Genomic DNA, 22,724 nt, shown 5'->3' with positions numbered 1-22,724 from the left:
AAAATGCGCACAATATAATGCATAGCGGTTGACTTTAAAACTATTTGAAAAGAATTTGTACCCTTCGTTAAGATATAAAATTTATTTTAAAGACCAGAATCTTAAAGACTGATACCATAGGCACTCAAAATAACGAAGCGTCAAAAATTGGTCCACTAATTAGTTGTTAATTAACCACAGGAATATATGCTACTTTCAATGAAAATGCGCACAATGGTTGACTTTAAAACTATTTGAAAAGAATTTGTACCCTTCGTTATGATATAAAATTAATTTTAAAGACCAGAATCTTAAAGACTGATACCATAGGCACTCAAAATAACGAAGCGTCAAAAATTGGTCCACTAATTAGTTGTTAATTAACCACAGTAATATATGCTATTTTCAATGAAAATGCGCACAACGGTTGACTTAAAAACTATTTGAAAAGAATTTGTACCCTTCGTTATGATATAAAATAATTTTTTTTAACCAGAATCTTTAAGACGGATACCAAAGGCACTCAAAATAACGAAGCGTCAAAAATTGGTCCACTAATTAGTTGTTAATTAACCACAGGAATATAAATTATGCTACTTTCAATGAAAATGCGCACAACGGTTGACTTAAAAACTATTTAAAAAGAATTTGTACGCTTCGTTAAGATATAAAATTAATTTTTAAGACCAGAATCTTAAAGACTGATACCATAGGCACTCAAAATAACGAAGCGTCAAAAATTGGTCCACTAATTAGTTGTGAATTAACCACAGGAATATATGCTATTTTCAATGAAAATGCGCACAATATAATGCATAGCGGTTGACTTTAAAACTATTTGAAAAGAATTTGTACCCTTCGTTATGATAAAAAATTAATTTTTAAGACCAGAATCTTGAAGACTGATACCATAGGCACTTCAAATAACGAACCTTGAACAATTTGTTCACTAACTAGTTGTTATGATGTCCCATAGAGGACTATGGTGTTCCATAGAGGACAGCCTCCGTTGGAGTTGTGAGTTGGGCCGTCGGAGTTATGAGTTGGGCCTTCGGAGTACTGTTGTGCGTTGGGCCGTCGGAGTTGTGGGTTGTCCGTCGGAATTGTTAGTTGGGCCGTCAGAGTTGTGGGTTGTCCGTCGGAGTTGTGAGTTGGCCGTCGGAGTCGTGAGTTGTCCGTCGGAGTTGTGAGTTGGCCGTCGTAGTTGTGGGTTGGCCGTCGTAGTTGTGAGTTGGCCGTCTGACTTTTATTTGTTTTACTAAACTGTAATGGCCAATAATTGCTGGCGTAGGCCTACTTGCGGGTTCTTGTTTGGCAATTTTCACATGTGATTGAGGCTCCGTGATTGAGTTCCGATTGTGATTATTGTACCTTGCTGACTCGATTCCTCACCGAGAAGGCAATGAGATGTCGTTTTTGCTTACCTTAGGCCTACATGAAATGGATTTGTGTTTTATGCTTTTATTGGGAAATTAGGCCGATGTTTTGTTCGCACTATGTTGTCATATAGGTTTTCTCGGTCGAATTCAGAAAATAAGCAGCCATTTTATTTTCGTGCGTTCGAGTTGAAGCTGTTTTGTCTCCTCAGTTGTTACTGCGTTTCAAATTCGGAATTCGGCAATCCAATTTCGTTTTGAGCTGATTCAAATTCCTTTAGCACTCTGTTCAATTTAGAGTATTTTACATTCTTTTTCGTGGCACACACGCCTCAAGAAGCGTCTGCGAATTTGAATGCTGCTTTGATATTGAATCATTATTTTTGTTAAATCGAATGACGCAACATTACATTTTGACCAATCATAAAACGAAATCGAGTTATCCTTTTCAGTAGTATTCGATTTCGCGCGAAATAGAATAGCTTGGTGGTTAAATTGGCTGCTAATTTGCCGCTATTGACCGAGAAAACCTATAATTATTTATCTACGCCCCTATTCGAAATGTTCTTCGTGCATTGTAACAATATTCTTTAATAACTGCAGGTAGGATGCGGGCCTGATTAGAATATAGGTTTTCTCGGTCAATTTCGGAAAATGAGCAGCCAATTTAATTTTCAGGCGTTCGAATTAAAGCTACTTTGCCTCTCCGGTTTTTACTGCGTTTCAAATTCAGAAGTAGGTCATCCAATATCGTTTTGAGGCATTCAAATTCATAGCACACCCATTCTTTTCTTATGACGCACAATTTAGCAAAGCTGGTTCGACTAGAGATTTGCTGATTTGCCGCGAAATTGATTGCCTCTTTACGAAATTGAAAATGATCAAATCAGCAAAATCTCTAGTCGAACCAGCTTTGCTAAATTGAATGATGATTGTGTGTCATGAAAAAGAATGAATGTGCTAGGAACTTGAATGCCTCAAAACGAAATTGAATGACCGAATTCTGAATTTGAAACGCAGTAAAAACCGGAGAGGCAAAATAGCTTTAATTCGAACGCATGAAAATTAAATTGGCTGCTCATTTGCCGAATTTGACCGAGAAAACCTACATTTATTTTTTATGTTTTTGGGGGGTAAATTTTCGCCAACCATCAATCTGTTGGCGTGCCAGACATCTTGGCATAACTATGTTCAAGAGTGCAAAAATAATGAACAGCATGCCTTTAACATAAGTAAGGAAACACAAGTTAACCAAGCGTTTTTAAGAATGCACAAATTCCAAAATTGACTGCCCCCAAAAAATCATGCGAATTTGAATGCAGCTTCGATAAATTGTTAAATGGAATGATTATTTTGTTAAATTGAATGACGTAAAAGTACATTTGACTAGTCTTAAAATGAAATCGAATGACCCTTTTCAGAAGCATTCGATTTTGTGCGAAAAAGAATAGGCTGGTGGTTAAATTGGCTGCTCTTTTCCCGAAATTGACCGGGAAAACCACGAACAGCAAAGTGTAGAATTTGAACATACAGGGCAGGTCAGCACGCCATCGTCAAGCGTGTGTTAAGACCTCTCGAACAATGATGAAATGTGATTGCTGCTACCACCTTCCAGAAGTTGTGATGTGCTCAATAATGACATAGCTAAAGACAATGGAAGGATATCAAAAAATATCCTTCACCTGCTCGATTAATGTCTCTGATTTGTACCTTTGTAAAGGGTAGGCACAAAAGTCACCTGGAAGTGGTATTAATATTGTCAAAATAAAGCTTTTGTCACTAAAATAAATTATGTGTTTTGATGAGTGGAATATGAATACAAAATTAACTAAGGTTTTAAAACTAGTTTCCATGTTATTTACAAATTTGAAAATAAGCCCGACACGAGAGGGCGCTGTTCGTGACGTCAATCGAGGCGCGATGAATCGCATGCAGTGCCAACTTCTTCGACTTCTCCACTAGCTGGACAAATTGTTGAGATGGCGTCATGTTTTAGAAAAGAACTTTTCTCTTCATGTCAAAATGTGTAGTGTATTGCGGATTCTCGGAGCGGACGGCTCGAAGTGTTTGCTGCACAGCGCTGGAAAGGTCGTCGGACCGGACCACTTTGCAAACTGACCCCATCTTTAGTTGTTTTGCTGCATCCAGCAGCAATACACCTGGTCGACATTGCCGGAAAAAAATGCAAGAAAAACACTTTTTTGAAACGTACAAACTCACGACGGACGTGTGTTCGACGTTCGATCGAAGCAAAGTTTTTTTTTTTACATAAAAAAATCGTTAAAAACAATTACTCAAAAACATTATTTTATTGTTCAGAAACATAATTATACTCTCATGTTTAAATATAGGTTTTCCCGGCCAATTTCAGCAAAAAATCATTCAAAATCATTAACATGCGTTCAAATTCACGCATTTCCTCCTAATCCTCTCAAACTAGGGTTTCTTTTTAGCTTTAATTCGAACGCATGAAAATTGACCGAGAAAACCTATATTATGTTTGTTGTAAACGACAATACGAACGCATGAATGAATTAAGCCAACGGAACTGTGCAAGTTTTCCTGATACCCGAGCTGTGATCTGTGTGTATGAAAGCTGTGCTTACAACTAATAAAATTATTATCATAAATCTGACGATGCCTTGAGTTAGTTTTATTGATATTAATCCTTGATGGGTTGTTTGTCAAACAAAAACAAAAACTACTCCTTATGTATCACCCGGGAACCTAATAATATAGCAATTTACAGATGCATTGCCAGATTTTAAGACCATTTGAAGGCCAAAATATGTAACATTGCAATTTTCCAAGGATTATAGAGAGTTGTTGGCTTTTACTTTATCAAAAAATATTTCAACGATTAAAAGTTAAAAAAATATATAGTGATTGGCTGGATCAGCCTTTTCATTTTCATGTAGTATGACGTAAATTTCAATAATTTGAATGTCACAGCAGTCTGGTGCTTTAATATTATGTACTTCTGTACACAAAGTGACAGCTAACACTTTCGTAGTGTGTGCACGAAATTAACAGTCATGAATACTCATTAAGTTGCACATTCTCTCCTGATTGACCGCAGTTTAACCAATCGGAATGAAACGGTCTGAATAAAAATCGTTGTACCTAAAGTTCCTGGTGTTAAAAATATGTAAAAATTCATTTTGTTGAGGAATACGGGCAAACCATCATCCAGGCTATGTGTGTTGTGACAATTGAGACGAAGGCACGCGTGTGCGTAGGTTTTTCGGGACCCCTTACACTTAAACTTTACCACAACTCCGACAGACAACTCACAACTACGACGGACAACTCACAACTCCGACAGAAAACCCGCAACTCCGACGGCCCAACTCACAACTCCGACGGCCCAACTCACAACTCCGACGGACAATCCATAACTCAAATGGCCCAACTCACAACTCCGACGGACAACCCAAAACTCCGACGGCCCAACTCACAACTCCGACGGACAACCCACAACTCCGACGTCCCAACTCACAACTCCAACGGAGGCTGTCCTCTATGGAACACCATAGTCCTCTATGGGACATCATAACAACTAGTTAGTGAACAAATTGTTCAAGGTTCGTTATTTGAAGTGCCTATGGTATCAGTCTTCAAGATTCTGGTCTTAAAAATTAATTTTTTATCATAACGAAGGGTACAAATTCTTTTCAAATAGTTTTAAAGTCAACCGCTATGCATTGAATTGTGCGCATTTTCATTGAATAAAATAGCATACATTACTTAGGTTAATTAACAACTAATTAGTGAACAAATTTTTCACGCTTCGCTATTTTAAGTGCCTATGGTATCAGTCTTCAAGATTCTGGTCTAAAAAATGAATTTGTTTTCATAACGAAGGGTACAAATTCTTTTGAAATAGTTTTAAAGTCAACCGCTATGCGCATTTTTACTGAAAATAGCAAATATTACTGTGATTAATTAACAACTAATTAGTGCACCAATTTTTCACGCTTCGTTATTTTGAGTGCCTATGGTATCAGTATTCAAGATTCTGGTCTTAAAAATTAATTTTTTATCATAACGAAGGGTACAAATTCTTTTCAAATAGTTTTAAAGTCAACCGTTGTGCGCATTTTCATTGAAAATAGCATATGCTAGTGTGGTTAATTAACAATCAATTAGTGGACCAATTTTTCACGCTTCGTTATTTTGAGTGCCTATGGTATCAGTCTTTAAGATTCTGGTCTTAAAAATTAATTTTATATCATAACGAAGTGTACAAATTCTTTTCAAATAGTTTTTAAGTCAACCGTTGTGCGCATTTTCATTGAAAATAGCATATATTACTGTGGTTAATTAACAACTAATTAGTGGACCAATTTTTGACGCTTCGTTATTTTGAGTGCCTATGGTATCAGTCTTTAAGATTCTGGTCTTTAAAATTAATTTTATATCATAACGAAGGGTACAAATTCTTTTCAAATAGTTTTAAAGTCAACCATTGTGCGCATTTTCATTGAAAGTAGCATATATTCCTGTGGTTAATTAACAACTAATTAGTGGACCAATTTTTGACGCTTCGTTATTTTGAGTGCCTATGGTATCAGTCTTTAAGATTCTGGTCTTTAAAATAAATTTTATATCTTAACGAAGGGTACAAATTCTTTTCAAATAGTTTTAAAGTCAACCGCTATGCATTATATTGTGCGCATTTTCATTGAAAATAGCATATATTCCTGTGGTTAATTCACAACTAATTAGTGGACCAATTTTTGACGCTTCGTTATTTTGAGTGCCTATGGTATCAGTCTTTAAGATTCTGGTCTTAAAAATTAATTTTATATCTTAACGAAGCGTACAAATTCTTTTCAAATAGTTTTTAAGTCAACCGTTGTGCGCATTTTCATTGAAAGTAGCATATCCTGTGGTTAATTAACAACTAATTAGTGGACCAATTTTTGACGCTTCGTTATTTTGAGTGCCTTTGGTATCCGTCTTAAAGATTCTGGTTAAAAAAATTATTTTATATCATAACGAAGGGTACAAATTCTTTTCAAATAGTTTTTAAGTCAACCGTTGTGCGCATTTTCATTGAAAATAGCATATATTACTGTGGTTAATTAACAATTAATTAGTGGACCAATTTTTCACGCTTCGTTATTTTGAGTGCCTTTGGTATCAGTCTTAAAGATTCTGGTTAAAAAAATTAAATTTATATCATAATGAAGGGTACAAATTCTTTTCAAATAGTTTTTAAGTCAACCGTTGTGCGCATTTTCATTGAAAGTAGCATATATTCCTGTGGTTAAACAACTAATTAGTGGACCAATTTTTGACGCTTCGGTATTTTGAGTGCCTATGGTATCAGTCTTTAAGATTCTGGTCTTAAAAATAAATTTTATATCTTAACGAAGGGTACAAATTCTTTTCAAATAGTTTTAAAGTCAACCGCTATGCATTATTATTGTGCGCATTTTCATTGAAAATAGCATATATTCCTGTGGTTAATTCACAACTAATTAGTGGACCAATTTTTGACGCTTCGTTATTTTGAGTGCCTATGGTATCAGTCTTTAAGATTCTGGTCTTAAACATTAATTTTATATCTTAACGAAGGGTACAAATTCTTTTCAAATAGTTTTTAAGTCAACCGTTGTGCGCATTTTCATTGAAAGTAGCATATATTCCTGTGGTTAATTAACAACTAATTAGTGGACCAATTTTTGACGCTTCGTTATTTTGAGTGCCTTTGGTATCCGTCTTAAAGATTCTGGTTAAAAAAATTATTTTATATCATAACGAAGGGTACAAATTCTTTTCAAATAGTTTTTAAGTCAACCGTTGTGCGCATTTTCATTGAAAATAGCATATTATTACTGTGGTTAATTAACAATTAATTAGTGGACCAATTTTTCACGCTTCGTTATTTTGAGTGCCTTTGGTATCAGTCTTAAAGATTCTGGTTAAAAAATTAAATTTATATCATAATGAAGGGTACAAATTCTTTTCAAATAGTTTTAAAGTCAACCATTGTGCGCATTTTCATTGAAAGTAGCATATATTCCTGTGGTTAATTAACAACTAATTAGTGGACCAATTTTTAACGCTTCGTTATTTTGAGTGCCTATGGTATCAGTCTTTAAGATTCTGGTCTTAAAAATAAATTTTATATCTTAACGAAGGGTACAAATTCTTTTCAAATAGTTTTAAAGTCAACCGCTATGCATTATATTGTGCGCATTTTCATTGAAAATAGCATATATTCCTGTGGTTAATTCACAACTAATTAGTGGACCAATTTTTGACGCTTCGTTATTTTGAGTGCCTATGGTATCAGTCTTTAAGATTCTGGTCTTAAAAATTAATTGTACATCTTAACGAAGGGTACAAATTCTTTTCAAATAGTTTTAAAGTCAACCACTATGCATTATATTGTGCGCATTTTCATTGAAAATAGCATATATTACTGTGGTTAATTAACAATTAATTAGTGGACCAATTTTTGACGCTTCGTTATTTTGAGTGCCTATGGTATCAGTCTTTAAGATTCTGGTCTTAAAAATTAATTTTATATCTTAACGAAGGGTACAAATTCTTTTCAAATAGTTTTTAAGTCAACCACTATGCATTATATTGTGCGCATTTTCATTGAAAATAGCATATATTACTGTGGTTAATTAACAATTAATTAGTGGACCAATTTTTGACGCTTCGTTATTTTGAGTGCCTATGGTATCAGTCTTTAAGATTCTGGTCTTAAAAATTAATTTTATATCTTAACGAAGGGTACAAATTCTTTTCAAATAGTTTTTAAGTCAACCGTTGTGCGCATTTTCATTGAAAATAGCATACATTACTGTGGTTAATTAACAACTAATTAGTGGACCAATTTTTCATGCTTTGTTATTTTGAGTGCCTATGGAATCAGTCTTCAAGATTCTGGTCTTAAAAATTAATTTTATATTTTAACGAAGGGTACAAATTCTTTTCAAATAGTTTTTAAGTCAACCGTTGTGCGCATTTTCATTGAAAATCGCATACATTACTGTGGTTAATTAACAACTAATTAGTGAACCAATTTTTGACGCTTCGTTATTTTGAGTGCCTATGGTATCAGTCTTTAAGATTCTGGTCTAAAAAATTAATTTTATATCATAACGAAGGGTACAAATTCTTTTCAATCTATGATTTTGTACAAAACAGACGTAATGCAAACAAACTGACTCGGATTTGGCTCGATTGTTTGCGGCCCATTTTTTCATTTATTTTTCAATTGGTTAAATATAATGTTTTGCCTCAAAATAATTTATAGTTAATAAATAAAAATATTATCTATTAAAAAATTGTGTTGTATTGCTTGTACTGCAAAATTCGTTCGATTAAAATAACGGATTACAGTTTTGAATCGAGCAAAATGCGAAATCTTGTCACCTCCCTGTACTGTATGTGTTCTATTTCCCGAATACGCGGCTGGTTTTTCCGGGAATACGCGGCTGGCTATTTCGGGCCCAATACTGTGCTAGCTTCCGTTCGCTGTCGTGCGCACTGTTCATTTATATCAGGGGGTTGAAATGCAAAAGCAGGCCTTACGTTTGTCAACTTACTCAGTCTTTTATATGTGCATCAACATATATTAAAATAAACCCCAATACAAAAAATTACTAATTTTACAAGGGCCAATTATTGTCTATAGAACCTTTAATAATTTTGATTTAATATTTTTAAATAAAATTTGAAAGGTTTGTGTTGTGTATTGCTGAATAAATATTTCTAAAATTGTTGAACAAATTAATACCCGATTAAAAATGGCTGCGTCCTAGAACTCTTATTTATTCATTGGATGATGTGACAAGTTTTACACGGACGTCCGTAGAATAAACAGCTTTTCAACACTTTGTAGATTGACTAGAGTCGACGAACACTTATGTGACCATGGCATCTTGTAAAAGAATCTATTCTTTATTTTTGGTTGGTTGTAGTTTATTCTCTATCGGCATAATTGGTCAAGCGGTTGGTGCTGTAGTCGAATGCATACAAAATGAAAAAACTCATTGTAGTTGCACCATGTCGGACGGTAGCGGGCGCTATGACCTTACAGCACTATCTGGAAAACCAAACGAACCATTTTTCCCAAACATCGCAGGAAGAACCGACCACTCTGAGACATATTCTTATGATCCATGTGTCCCCTACACCTTAAAACCTGTCTCTGGAAGCGAACAAGGGTCGTGTGAAGGTGTTGCAGGATGCCGGAAAACTACTGATGGTTCTACGTCGACGACGACGTACTTCGGCATTGCCAAGCATTTTTCTGTGGTGTTTCATTACGATTCAGTTACACAGCAACTTATTTTGAAATATACAAATGGTATGTTTGTCAGTAACGTGACGGTGTGTGTTTATATTATAAACTATATAAAAAAGGTAGTACTTAGTTTTGTGTTGTCATGGATGCTTGTACGTAATTAAGTTACGATAATCCTATTCCTAACCCTCCTAACTACGATGGTAGTTGCGATAATGTAACCCTCCTCCGACCTCCCGACGGCGTAACCCTCCTCCTGACGGCTTGTAATTCTGGAACTCCATCCATCCTACACAAGTTTATATCAAATATCCTAATTTTTACTGATAAAAAAATTAACCATTTGGTTTTGGGCCTACACATTTTCTTTTTTTAAACTAACTGTACTGTATGAATTTTTCTTTCAGAGGATATTTTTCATCCATTCACCACGGAGGTAGACCTGAAGTGCTCACCCTCTGCCGCTAACTCTGTTACCCTTGAACATGCAGAGGATGATGCTGTGTTATTCAGGCTTCATTCTCCCCATGCGTGTTTAGTAGGTGACGGACTGAGCTTTGGAAGTATCCTCTGCATCATTTTCAGCTTGCTTGTCGTTCTTTACTTTGCTGGAGGTAATTATAAACTGGTTCGTTCTCAGTATGGCCATGCTACACAACATGTAGTAAAAAGATCCGAGGACCAATCAGAATCACTCAAAGTGGTCCGGCTGGCTAGATCGGTTGTCAATTTTCAGCAAATGTTGACATCCTTTAAACAAAATCCTGGCTTAAAGTTAAACCTTTAGCCCCAACAAGTGATGACTCTTTTCTGAATCCACATTTCTTTAATTATTCTTTTTTTTATTTAGGTGCTCTCTTTTTAGTCTTCGTTCAGAACAAGCCCGTGAACGAAGCCATCCCGAATAAAGGCTTCTGGATGGAGTTGCCCAGTCTCATAACAGACGGAGCTAAATTTGCATCTAACGGGTTTAAATCCGAGCCAGCCACGCATCATCGACTCGAAAACGTTGACGTGGATATTGACGACGAAGATGAAGACATTGTTCTTAAGGGTGGAGGATCCGCAGGAGGTAATTTTTAACATCCACAACCAGTGCTGTAGCAAGACTAATTTTAGAGGTGGGCTCTTAATCCAATTTACTCCACCAAGGGCCATCATTACTAAGGTGCAATATGGGTAAATCTTTGCTACATGTAAGCAGCACAGTGTATTTTGCTCAGAGTGCTGGGCAAATTATTTTAGTTCTGGGCAGGCCCACCAACCCCACCAACCCCACCAACCCCACCAACTGCCCACTAACCATGGCTACAACATGGTCTATATAATCTAATATTGATTTATTTGCTAGCCTTTTAAGTTGACCTATTATATGTTTGTCAGAATGGTATGGATTTAGTTTAAAAGAATAGAACCATGAACAAGCACAAAAAAGAAGGAAAAAACACCCCACAAAAAACAAGCTACAACCTAGAAAACAGTAGTACCATGTACTGTCCAGAAACAAACCCTCGATTGATCCATTGATTGATTGATTGATTGACTGATTGATTGATTGATTGATTGACACTATCAATGCGCCTTACATTAGTGCCCTGGTCTATGGGTCATAACATTCTTGTAATCTTTCTCAGCTCCCTGGGAGTATAGAGCCCCAGGCTACCGTCTCGTTCCAAGGGCCTTTTCATACACAATATCAACCTCTACCCATAGAGAAAAGGTTTCTTTATGCTCTACCCACTTATACTCCTAGGTTTAGAGAAGCAATAGTGTCTTGCTCAAGGACACAAGTGTCATGAGCGGGATTTGAACCCACACCCCTATGACTAAACTATGGGAACTTGAATTTGATTTGTTAAACCGCTCGACAATTAAACCCTACTAACAAACACCCCAATACTTACTCTTAACTAAACGCACACCAACAGTTGAAGCATGGTGTCAAGGATCTCATGTGTAGATTTGTTTTGTTTACAGTAGGCATTGTGTATTAGGAGCAAAAGATGTATTCAGATCATACTGACTGTGATGTAAGTTGCAACATACAAACAAACTATTCTGCACTACCTACTGTTGTAACTTCATGTGTGTGTTCAACCAGGGCCAAATTTCATAGAGCTGCTTAAGCAAAAAATATTGCTAAGCAGAAATGAGCAGGATACCAGTCACAAATTGTACTTGTGACGTGGTATTTTTAGCTGGTAATATTTTTCTGGTAAGTGTTATTTTGTTACGCTTAGCTGTTTGTGTGCTTAAGCAGCTCTATCATAGAACTGCTTGTAGAGCAGAAAATATTGCTGCACATTTTTCTGCTAAGCAGAAATGAGCTGGATACCAGTCACAAATTGTGCTTGTGACATGGTATTTCAGCTGTTATTATGCCGAGAATTTTTTGTTTTGCACTTAGCTACTTTGTGTGCTAAGCAGCTCTATGAAATAGGCCCTGTGCATCTTGATCTATAACTTCTCTGGTGTCAAAGGAAACTTGGTTTTCTTTAAGTTCATCACCCCCAAAACTATCTTCCATATCTTCTGCTTGTAAATTATCTACATATACATCACATCATAGCATGATTTTTCTCAGCATCACACCACTATAGAACTTTAAAAGATACAGACATGTAGTCGACAATGTACATGTGTAATAAACTCTATGGTGGTTGGTTTTATACTTTTTGTTGACATTTTGCGTCTTGCATGTCAATACTGTTGTACAGTGTTTGGTGAAGGAGACTGAGGCATGTTATGTTCACCCAAAATTCTTCCAATTGCAGACTTTAAGTCAAGTTTTTAGCCAGGAATTTTTAAAAGCGTGTCCAAATTTTTTGTCTACAATACGTAATTAAATATGAAAGACACCCAGACACACCCCTGTGGCTAACACTATGCTTCAAGGGGCTACTCAGAATTTTACAGGCATGCAACCTTTCCTCGGATCAGCTGATTTCCTCTTGTTAATCTCTTAGTTTCTAATTAAACTGCAAAGACGTTTGTTCAAGCCAGGAAAAGCCATTGAAAACTACAAATGTTGGAGACACAATCTACAGTCTGACGATCTTAAATACCCGGTTAATTTGAGCACGAGGCACTACTTTGGTGTGGATGGGTTGGTCTTAACAGTTGAAAACAAAATATTTATACACCTGTATTAAAAAGGATTTCTGCCATTACCATACTCCTATTAAATTTCGATTTTTGTTCTTTCTAACTCTGTTTTAGTTCCATCTGGGCAGTCGGATGGCTTCACAGCAGTCCCAGTTTGAGAGTCTTCTCCTGTACTACCCAGCGGGATCTGGCGTCCTTTATGAAGCATTCAAGAAAACCAGGAGTACATGAATTGAGAAGTGAATCAAGCCCATGTCCAAGTCTTTAAACGCGAACAGAGTTCTACCCGTAGACCTTATGCATTGACGTCATCCAGCCGCCATCTTAGAGGAAAAACGGTGACGAAACAATCGAGACGCACGGATTTGTACGCGCGCCGCACAGTATTGGCCAATGAACAACCTCCTTTTGACCTCTAGGTGAGGGCGCCCTACTGAAATGACATCATGTGCATAAGGTCTATTCACAAGCTATTCAGAAATTGTTGACAGACTAGGAGAAATATGGACCGAGTGTGTATTAGCAGAAACAAAATTAAAATATTCAAGCTACTGTTGTATACCTATTAAGTAACTGATTTTCAATAGTAAGTCCATCGTGCAACAAATTGCAGAATTCTTTTTCAGAAAGAAACGAAACATTGTAAATTGTACCCATTGTAAATTGTACACATAGTTTTACCTGCAAGTTTACCGTTTTATTTTATAGTTACTTCGGCAGGCCTGGCTGGAGTTTCGTGGAGGCCATGACCTCAGTTGGTCTTGGCCTTGGTGCCCCCTTCAGTCAGCAATTGCCCCTTGCAAAATGAAAATGGCCTTGCCTTGCTTCTGATGAACTATTTACCGGGTGATACCCTCAGTATTCCTATAGCGTTTTGCTTTATACAAGGGGTCAATCGTTTCATTCACAACTGTTTTGTCAATGATCCTGTGTACTTCCATACATACATTATATTATGTGAAGATACATTTTGTATAAAATTTGGTTTAGGGTAATATAAATTCTGATATTTTATTGATAGGAGTGTTTCTTGACCGGGAGTGAAGAATATTAATAATATAACACTCACAGTACTGAGTATGTGCAATTGAAGGAATGACCAAAAATAATTGCATATCAATGTTTTGTCAATATTTAAATGTCTTTAAACAAATTTTAAAATACTGATAAATATAATTAAGAATGTGGAAGTCTAAAACTCGTTTATAATTGATGAATACTATGATTTACCAATTTTGGTCATAGAGGTATTGAGTGCTATTGTTATTGTGTGTAATTGTAAAACAATTAATTGTGTAAGAGAAGCGAAGAAGAAGAATGTGTATCAAATATGTATCAATTTTAAAAATAATAATTGTCCTTTGACCTAGAACCAGAATCTACCATAACAGTCTTTCTTGTAATTTTTTGGAATTGACATCTTTTGAGTAAAATGATTGGTAAAGTTTTTGACAAAGTCTGAAAGTGAAATTATAAATTGTTTTCTAATTAATAAAATATAATCTTAACTGGATTTTTTTTTTAATACATGTGCGGTAAATGTTTTACGTACAATGTCTTCAAATAATTGTTATAAGTAATATGGCTGTCCATAGTGTACACTTTTCAAGATGAACCTAGTTTTTTTTTTAGCCAACTTGAAATCCTTAAAAACGAAGAAGAAAAAAACAAACGAAAAACTTTCTTGTTAATTTTAATCTCAGGATATCACTAAGCTGCAATTTGTCTTCTCTGTTAATTGTTTACATTTTGTTTTAAACTTTCATTATTTATTTAATTTATTCGTAAATTTCCACATGAAATTAGGATGAGAGAATAATGTACTTGTTGCATGTGCAGGCCTTGAAATCTGCTCTCATAGGAACAATTTCCTTCTGGTAAGGTTTCCTTCTGGTAAGGTTTCCTTCTGGTAAGGTTTCCTTCTGGTAAGGTTTCCTTCTGGTAAGGTTTCCTTCCGGTAAGGTTTCCTTCCGGTAAGGTTTCCTTCCGGTAAGGTTTCCTTCCGGTAAGGTTTCCTTCTGGTAAGGTTTCCTTCTGGTAAGGTTTCCTTCTGGTAAGGTTTCCTTCTGGTAAGGTTTCCTTCTGGTAAGGTTTCCTTCTGGTAAGGTTTCCTTCTGGTAAGGTTTCCTTCTGGTAAGGTTTCCTTCTGGTAAGGGGCTCATCTATAAGGAAAATGTAAACTTGTGTTGGAACTTTGCAGAGGGTACCACAGCAATAAGACTATCCGGAATTGCAGCTGCGCGTTACTGCTGACAACGCATACCGTGACCTTTGGACAATACCCGCGGGTATTGTCCAAAGGTCACGCGAGATAGACAAAATCCGTCGTCAGCAGTAACAGACATGCGCAGCTGCAATGCCGAATAGGCTTGGGTTTCGTGGGTTATTTTGAGGTCTGCATGTGGTGGATAAAAAAAATTTAAGCTTAAAGGAATCAGTATGCGTGTATATTTCCACATGAATCTTTTTTGCTTTGGATTAAGGACATGATGTTTGTCAATAGAAATGTTTTAAATGAAACCTTTTCCAACTTTCTGGTGGTTTTGTATTATTGGGGTTGTGCTGGTTTTTTGGCATTTTTGTGGTGTTGTGTAGAGTTAAATAATCATAGAAATCAGCAGCAGTATATAAGTAGGTTATAATCAATGTAATTTGTTGCGACCCTTACACCAATGTGTTAGTACTATATACTTGGTACTTTTTGAGTTCTCCGGAAAAGATATGCAGGCAAATAACCCGAGTATAAAGTGCTCAATACACGATGTAAGGGCAACAACAAATGATATTCTTTATCCCTGATGCAAAACTAACATCAATAAAAAAAGGGTTGAATAAGCCGCTCTCTGTAAGCAATTTAAACAACTGAATTTTCAACAGTTCTGCAAACTTTGATAATTAAATTAAAACTTCTGCTGATGTGTATGTTTATTATAGTGTTTGTACATGTAGACTATTACTAGCATATTCTGAGCATTTGATCTTCCATTTTGTTAATACTTATTTAAATTCTGCCTTATGTTAAATACATGTTGTTTGTCTCGTACATTGAGAAATGCACATTAAAAGAGAAATGATGTTATCATTGAAATAAATTTGTTGAAATGTTATTTCTTACTTGATGGGAGGAAGTTGACATTTTGACCTTTGACACAATATAAGCATCAGTAAGCATAAAATTGGCTCTTAAGCAGCTTATGACATTAGGCCCAGAAGACATAGTTTGTTTTATGGGCCCAATTTCATAGAGTTGCTTAACAGGTAATGTGCTTATAGCACTAGTACCCATTTAATATTTGAGTCTTAGTATTTGAGTGAGAATTACCTCTTTTTCAAATACTACTTCAGAGGAAGCCGTTTCTCACTAAGTTTCAAACCATCATCTCTCCATCGCTGGTTACCAAGTAAGTTTTATGCTAACAATTATTTTGAGTAATTATCGTACAACTAGTGTCCACTGCTTTTCAAAATACATACTTTGTGTTGACTGGGTAAACAGTTGCACCCTTATGTTCTAACAACCTCAGTGTATTTTCCTAATAACCAAACCAAATAAATCACAGGGATTTTTACAAGAATAAATTATAATTTTTGAGAGGACGAGGGTAAAAATGAACTCCACTCCATATGCAGGGATACATTTTAAAATTCAACATGGGTTTTCTCTTTAATTCATGGAGATCTTTACAAACAGGGATATAAAACCAGTCTTATAATTTAAACTTAAAGGAACCACATAATTAATAAAACTCTTGGAATACATGTATGAACAATTTGATGGCACACACATGCCAGTGTAGGGGCCATTAAGGGGTTGTCTAGACTACTGTAGTGTTGTATTGATAAAGGAAGGCGAAGTTGACAATAAATCTGCAGTGGTTCCATAGTGGGTTTTAAACAGTGTGGTTTGGGGGCATTAAACCGTAATCTGGGGGTCCATTATCAGTTGTAGGGGTCCAATGGCTTAGCTTGGATCTAATTACGGTTGTATGGGTGTGATAGCTATTGCTTGGGTCTATCATGGAGGAAGAGACTCCATGGGTCTATTAACAGGCATACATGTATGTGTCCAACAGCTAGTTGTGGGTCCATTAACACTTACAGTTTTATGGGTCTGTTAGCTAGTGCTCGAGTCTACTAACAGTTGTACAGGTCCAATAGCTACTAGTGCCTGGGTCCATTAAGAGTTGTATGGGTTAAATAGCTAGTTTGGGGGTCCATTATCAGTTGTATAAGTCCCATAGCTAGTGATTGAGTCAATGAACAATCATTAGGGTTCAATAGCTAGTTTTGGAGTCCATTAACAACTATAGGGGTCCAATAGCTTAAGCTTGAGTATAGGCCTTTATCATGCTGTAGTCACCTGTGCCTGGTAACCCGCACAAACTAGTGACATTAGCAATTTAAATATACATGCCAAGAAAGGGACCAGGCTATTTTTCCTTCCTTTCAAATTAATGGAAATGCTGAAATACTCTCAAAGAATAACAAGGTACCTGAAGGTAATTGTCATGGCCCATAGTGTTAACCAGAGGGGTGTCAGGGTGTCTTTTGGACACTCTGTTTTAAATTTGGACACCCCGTTCTATCTGCCATGTAAATATATAGTAAGCGAACAATTTGGACACTCGGTGTTTAAATTTCCAGCAAATTTGGTAACCTTTTTACCACGTCCTGGCTAAAAACTTAGACTTAGGGAATGGAGTAATTATTTTAATCTAGTTGTTTAAACAAACACAATTTATGTTAAACATTCACTGATGATGATTAAGGATAAGGATTATAGTAATTTCTTTAATGTTTTTTTTCATGTAGTTTGGAAGAGTGCCCCGTGTCACACATTGATTAAAACAAGGATTGTGAACTAAGGTACCAGACTTATTGTGCGGACAAAGTAACAGCCAATGAGGGCGCTATTACATTTGTAAAGACCATAGAAATAGAACCCGGAGTACGCCGAGTGCATCACTGTGCGTGTGATTTCGTTGTGAGACCGTTTTTATGGACGCGCATAAGCCATTGTTTGTACGCGTGTATGGCAAAATTAGTATACGAGACTGTTGCATGCATCAAATCAAGGGTCTATGTGCGTTACCGTTTGCCATACATGCCAGTCACATTATGATCATTTTGCCATACACACGTATCGCCTGGTATCGATACGCAGCGTCCACAGTTGACACAGAGGGCGGTCGAGCTCAGCGTTCTGCGGGTTCTATTTCTATGGTAAAGACACAGTTATTCACACACCAGTTTTGCATATAAAAAACACATTCTTTACAAATTACAACACCATTCCATTAAAAATATAAGTGTCATGTATTTTTTTACTCTTACAAGTGGTTTTTGTTTCCGACGAAAAAGCTAAGGATGTGGTGGATACAAATTCGGACATTAAATACTTGTAAAAGTCCCTTTTTTAAGTAAATATTAACAAATTTAGCTTGTCCCTTTTTTGAAAATAGGGTCATTAAATCAGCATGACTCTGCCATTTACAAAAAACACATACATGGTGAAAATGATGCAAAAATGGCGTTTCTTAAAAATGTGTTTCGTATTATTGAAAAGCACAAGCAGCAAGAACGGAAAAACACCCAATGCAGCCATAAACAAACACGTTACATCGTCGTTACATCGTCGTCGGGTGATGCTTCATTTTTTGGCATTTTCAACCACTTCTCAAAAACAATACAAATTGAATACACACCATTTGAATGATGTTTAAAATCGCACCATTATGATCTGACACAACATAAAAGTGAGAAATCATTAAATATCAGCACATCTGAATACAATTAATTATAAAGTCGTCACCTGTACTATGTACACAAAGGGATTAGTTTACTTCATCTAATGTTAATTTACAAATAGCTATTTATAGAACATGATGTCATCACTATTGCTGGGAAAAGGTCAAGTTACAGGTCAAATACAAAACTATTTCCATTGAAATTGTTGAAAATGTTTACCAACATTCAGTTTCTGGCGACACCATTGGACATCTTTGTAACAAAATTAGGTCATCCATGGTTTTAAAAAATAAAGTCACTTATGATAAAGCCTCATGTTGTATACTTCACGCAAAGCAGACTTGCAGCCAATCTCTTTCACACAAACATTGCTTTGACGTCTATGATTCTGAATTACACAAATCAAGAAACTGTGACTCAGTAGCTAGCCGACAACTAGTCAGTGTAAAATCAGCGGTTAGCTTAGTACAGGATTAGAACCCACAACCTTGTGATTGCAAGTCCTGCAGTCTAACCACTGGACCACGGTTAGCTTGGTAGGATTCAAACCCACAACCTTGTGATTGCAAGTCCAGCAGTCTAACCACTGGACCACGCACGGTGACCAGAGAAACTTTATGGTTACAACATAAACTTGAGAACATTGTAGGTTTACCTTGCTAACTGACTTTGTTTAAGTGCAGTATACTCTTTAACAGATGCTAAATTGGCATCGAGGATAAAGAATATTTGTTTTTACCCTCACACATCGATACAAAGGCAGTCCTGATACTTAAAGGCAACGGACACTATTGATAATTGTCAAAGACTAGCCTTCTCACTAAACATATCTAAACATATATTGCATAAAATAACAAACCTGTGAAAATTTGAGCTCAATCGTTTATCAAAGTTGCGAGGTAATAATGAAAGAAAAATAACCCAATCACACGAAGTTTAGATGGTTGATTTTGAGACCTCAAGTTCTAAATCTGAGGTCTCGTGATCAAATTCGTGGAAAATTACTTCTGTCTCGAAATCTATGGCACTTCAGAGGGAGCCGATTCTCACAATGTTTTGTACCATGAACCTCTCCCCATTACTCACCACCAAGAAAGGTTTTATGCTTATAATTATTTTGAGTAATTACCAATAGTGTCCACTGCCTTTAAAAGAGGAAACGGAGTCGATTGCCTCCATACCCCCTGGTGATTGACTTCGTGCCCTTGAAATGCTCCAGTAGAAACTTACAATTTTCTAGAGGCATTAGGGTGCCCTTTACCAAGGAGAAAATGCCTTGGTGCCCTTGCCCTTTCAAAAACGAAGCATACGTGCCTGAAAAGGTAAAACCAAATAATGTTGTTATACTGTTAGCATTTGATTTCACTTTCTAATAAGTGACAACATAGTTATTGGAACATGTAGGCCAAAAAGGGGCAAACTTCTTGTCACATTCCAAAAATTATTTGAAGTAACCTTTGATATTCCTTGACCTTGACATGAGTTAACCTTTGACATTCCTTGACCTTTGACCTTGCTATATAAACTATACTTAAGTAAATAACTTCACCAGTAGGACCTATCACTAGAGAGAAACTAATGCCCACGGAATAAAATATGTATACCACTCAATTTACATATCAGGAAGAAGTCTGGATAACTTGGGACATTTCCTGAAAAAAAAAAAAAAAACTTCTTCAAATTAAAACTGTTTTCATCGATCAGTTATATTTAAACCTTATCAGGCGTATGTTTGGGATTATTGATCCATTAAGATTAGGGGAACCGGTCCAGCACAGACTACCAGCTACAGCTGTTTCCAGGGAATGCAAGTTTGTTAGCAAAGCATCATTCACCAGTAAGATTTAACATCTGAGGGTCGTCTCATCATGTTCCTGGAAGAAGAGCTAAGGCTCTTTGCCCATCTTTTGGGCAGCATAAAAAGCCGTAGGCAATCAAATGGCTCCTCCAAAAAAAGAATCTGGCATTAATATCACATTTTTGTTGATACCATAACCCCAGAGAGATTTTCTCACAACCATGTAGAATCTAACCATCATAAGGCCCATTCACACGAGCGCTGCAAACGAGGGTCCCGTGCGATTTCATAACATCGATGTTAGGAAATCGCAAATCCACATCGTGTGAATGCTATCTATGTTACGAAATTACCTGGGTCCCGTGTTGTTCATAACACAGATCGAGACCTCCTCCAAAAAATCGCATCGATGTTATAATCACGGGGAGCCATCGTCTGAACCGAATGCCTGCGATCGTAACGAGGGACCGCTGCGTTGACACGTGAAGAACTATGGAGGAAGAAATGGGCGAACTATAGCATGCATATACATGTACATGTACATACATGTACATGTATATCTGCTCAACGCTGGACTACGATCTTGGCTGGTGGGTTTTGTGGCCGGATGCTAGACCAGCCCAAACCTTGAAGCAAAAACATCGTTCAATCGAAAGCAGAATACGTCATTTGGCAAAGCTTTTCGATGTTTTAATTCACCATTTGTTATGTCTCATCAATAATTCCATATCTAAAAAACATTTTCATTCAACAATGTAACGTTTTTAACGTCCAAAAATCTATTTGAATCGTGGAATTTTGTGTTTTTCTTCGACTCGAACATGACTCGACGTTGCTGGATCGCTGCAATTCAAGACCAGCCCCAACCTCGAAGCAAAAACATCGTTCAATCGGAAACAGAACACGTCATTTGGCTAAGCTTTTCGATGTTTTAATTCATTATTTGGTATGTCTCATCAATAATTTCATATCTAAAAACCTTTTCCTTTCAACAATGTAGCATTTTTAACGTCCAAAAAGCTATTTGAATCGTGGAATGTGTTTTTCTTTTTTTAGCTTCGAAAACGGAACCCCCTTCCCGCCGGCCGCCGGGATGACAGTTACGTTATCGCAAATGTTTTTAAAAAGTTCGACATTTTATGTGACTTAATTGATTTCAATGAAATTTATTTATTTTATTCCTTTTAAATGTAAGGTTTTTGTTTTAACTCAAACCTCTTGCTTGTAGACTTTTGTCCATGCAGTAGGCCTACCTAAACGAGGGACGTATGTTTACATGTGTGTGTGCGTGTCGTGTGAATGCTCGCTAAAAAATCGCACGCGGTAAAGGTGACAGATGGCTGCGGCCCTTAACCAGGGTCCCGCGTTTGCAGCGCTCGTGTGAAAGGGGCTCTATAGACGATGTGACCTCTGACGTTACTCCAACATGAATCACGCACATACTGCCGGGCAAAACCTTTGAGCTAGAAAGTACGCGCAATCTTACCATGACTTTGCATCTTTTTGCTCGGCGAAACACGACGTGTACAGTGTTTTTTCAACAGAGGGCAGTTTGAATGTAAACATAGGTCACATCGTCTATAATGACTTATGAATGGCAAAAAAAACAATCAAACTTTCACACTTGGTTTTCTTGAAACGCAGCTTTGCACATCAATTGCTTACGCCCTTTCTCCGGTAACTTTTCGTTTTGTCCTTTAACCGGCCAGGTGCACGACGAACAACTGTAGGCTAGTCTCGATTTAGAAAACAGCTTGCCCACGGTCCTTTTCAGCAATACAGAGTAACTAGAATTGCTGCAAAAACACAAGGCATAACTTCATTGTTGACCCCTTGATGTAGATTTGACTTCATCGGTTAAATCGCAATAATATTCCAATTGGTTGGTGGTCTTGGGACTTTGAAACCTCTCAGGAACTGAAGACTTCCGAAATTCATCGCATCATGAGTTATTCTTGATCCAACCTTGTGCCATCTGCTGCAACTTGTCTTTGGAAGTTTGCGTATCTAGAAGTACATAAATGCTGCCTGGCACAAATGCGGTGATTGAGGGCAGCCTTTGGAGTCAGTTTATCTGCGCATCTATTTCACCATCAATGTTTAGCATCTCACAACAAGTTGGCCTGATCACGCCAATAGAGGGCAGCACCTCATTACAACCACAAGTTGGCCTGATCTCGCCAATAGAGGACAGCCTTCAATATTCAAACACTACCACTAGAGGACACTCTTCCTCAACACCAATCAGCGGTGTAATTGAAGTCTTTGAATAAGTCCTGTTCTTGATCGGTTATTGCTCGAGGGTCTCGGGTGGGTGGGGTCAGCACTGGACGCTCCTGGGTGAACTCCTCGTCAAAGTTACTCACGTCTTCTGGATGGTTCTGTTTGGGGGAAAACAAAAATACAAATTCCTTGTGTGAACAAATGTGCATCAATGATACTATAG

At 36.8% G+C, this 22,724-nt stretch overlaps 2 protein-coding genes across 4 annotated transcripts in view; one reads left to right on the top strand and one right to left on the bottom strand.

The window, feature by feature from the left end:
• The first annotated feature begins 9,130 nt into the window (after positions 1-9,130).
• Positions 9,131-13,097, top strand: LOC117303256. 2 transcript variants are annotated; one of them, XM_033787412.1, is made up of 5 exons: positions 9,131-9,690; positions 10,035-10,241; positions 10,478-10,699; positions 11,605-11,657; positions 12,847-13,097. In XM_033787412.1, the coding sequence occupies exons 1-4, from the start codon at positions 9,255-9,257 to the stop codon at positions 11,619-11,621; spliced, it is 882 nt and encodes a 293-aa protein (XP_033643303.1). In that variant the 5' UTR covers positions 9,131-9,254; the 3' UTR covers positions 11,622-11,657; positions 12,847-13,097. The 2 variants fall into 2 exon arrangements, with proteins under 2 accessions (XP_033643303.1, XP_033643301.1); XM_033787410.1 differs by lacking the exon at positions 11,605-11,657.
• Positions 13,098-21,460: 8,363 nt separating this feature from the next.
• LOC117303131 (serine/threonine-protein kinase N2-like) overlaps positions 21,461-22,724 on the bottom strand; it is a 42,522-nt gene continuing 41,258 nt past the window's right edge. For both annotated transcript variants that reach the window (XM_033787232.1, XM_033787233.1), the window contains exon 19: positions 21,461-22,659. In XM_033787232.1, the coding sequence (XP_033643123.1) occupies positions 22,513-22,659 (147 nt within the window). In that variant the 3' untranslated portion in view covers positions 21,461-22,512. The remainder of the gene's footprint in view (positions 22,660-22,724) is intronic.

The sequence above is a fragment of the Asterias rubens genome, chromosome 19 (assembly GCF_902459465.1).
Source record: "Asterias rubens chromosome 19, eAstRub1.3, whole genome shotgun sequence".
NCBI lineage: Eukaryota > Metazoa > Echinodermata > Asteroidea > Forcipulatida > Asteriidae > Asterias > Asterias rubens.
Note: the sequence above shows the minus strand (reverse complement) of the source record. Positions and strands in the feature narration are given on the sequence as shown.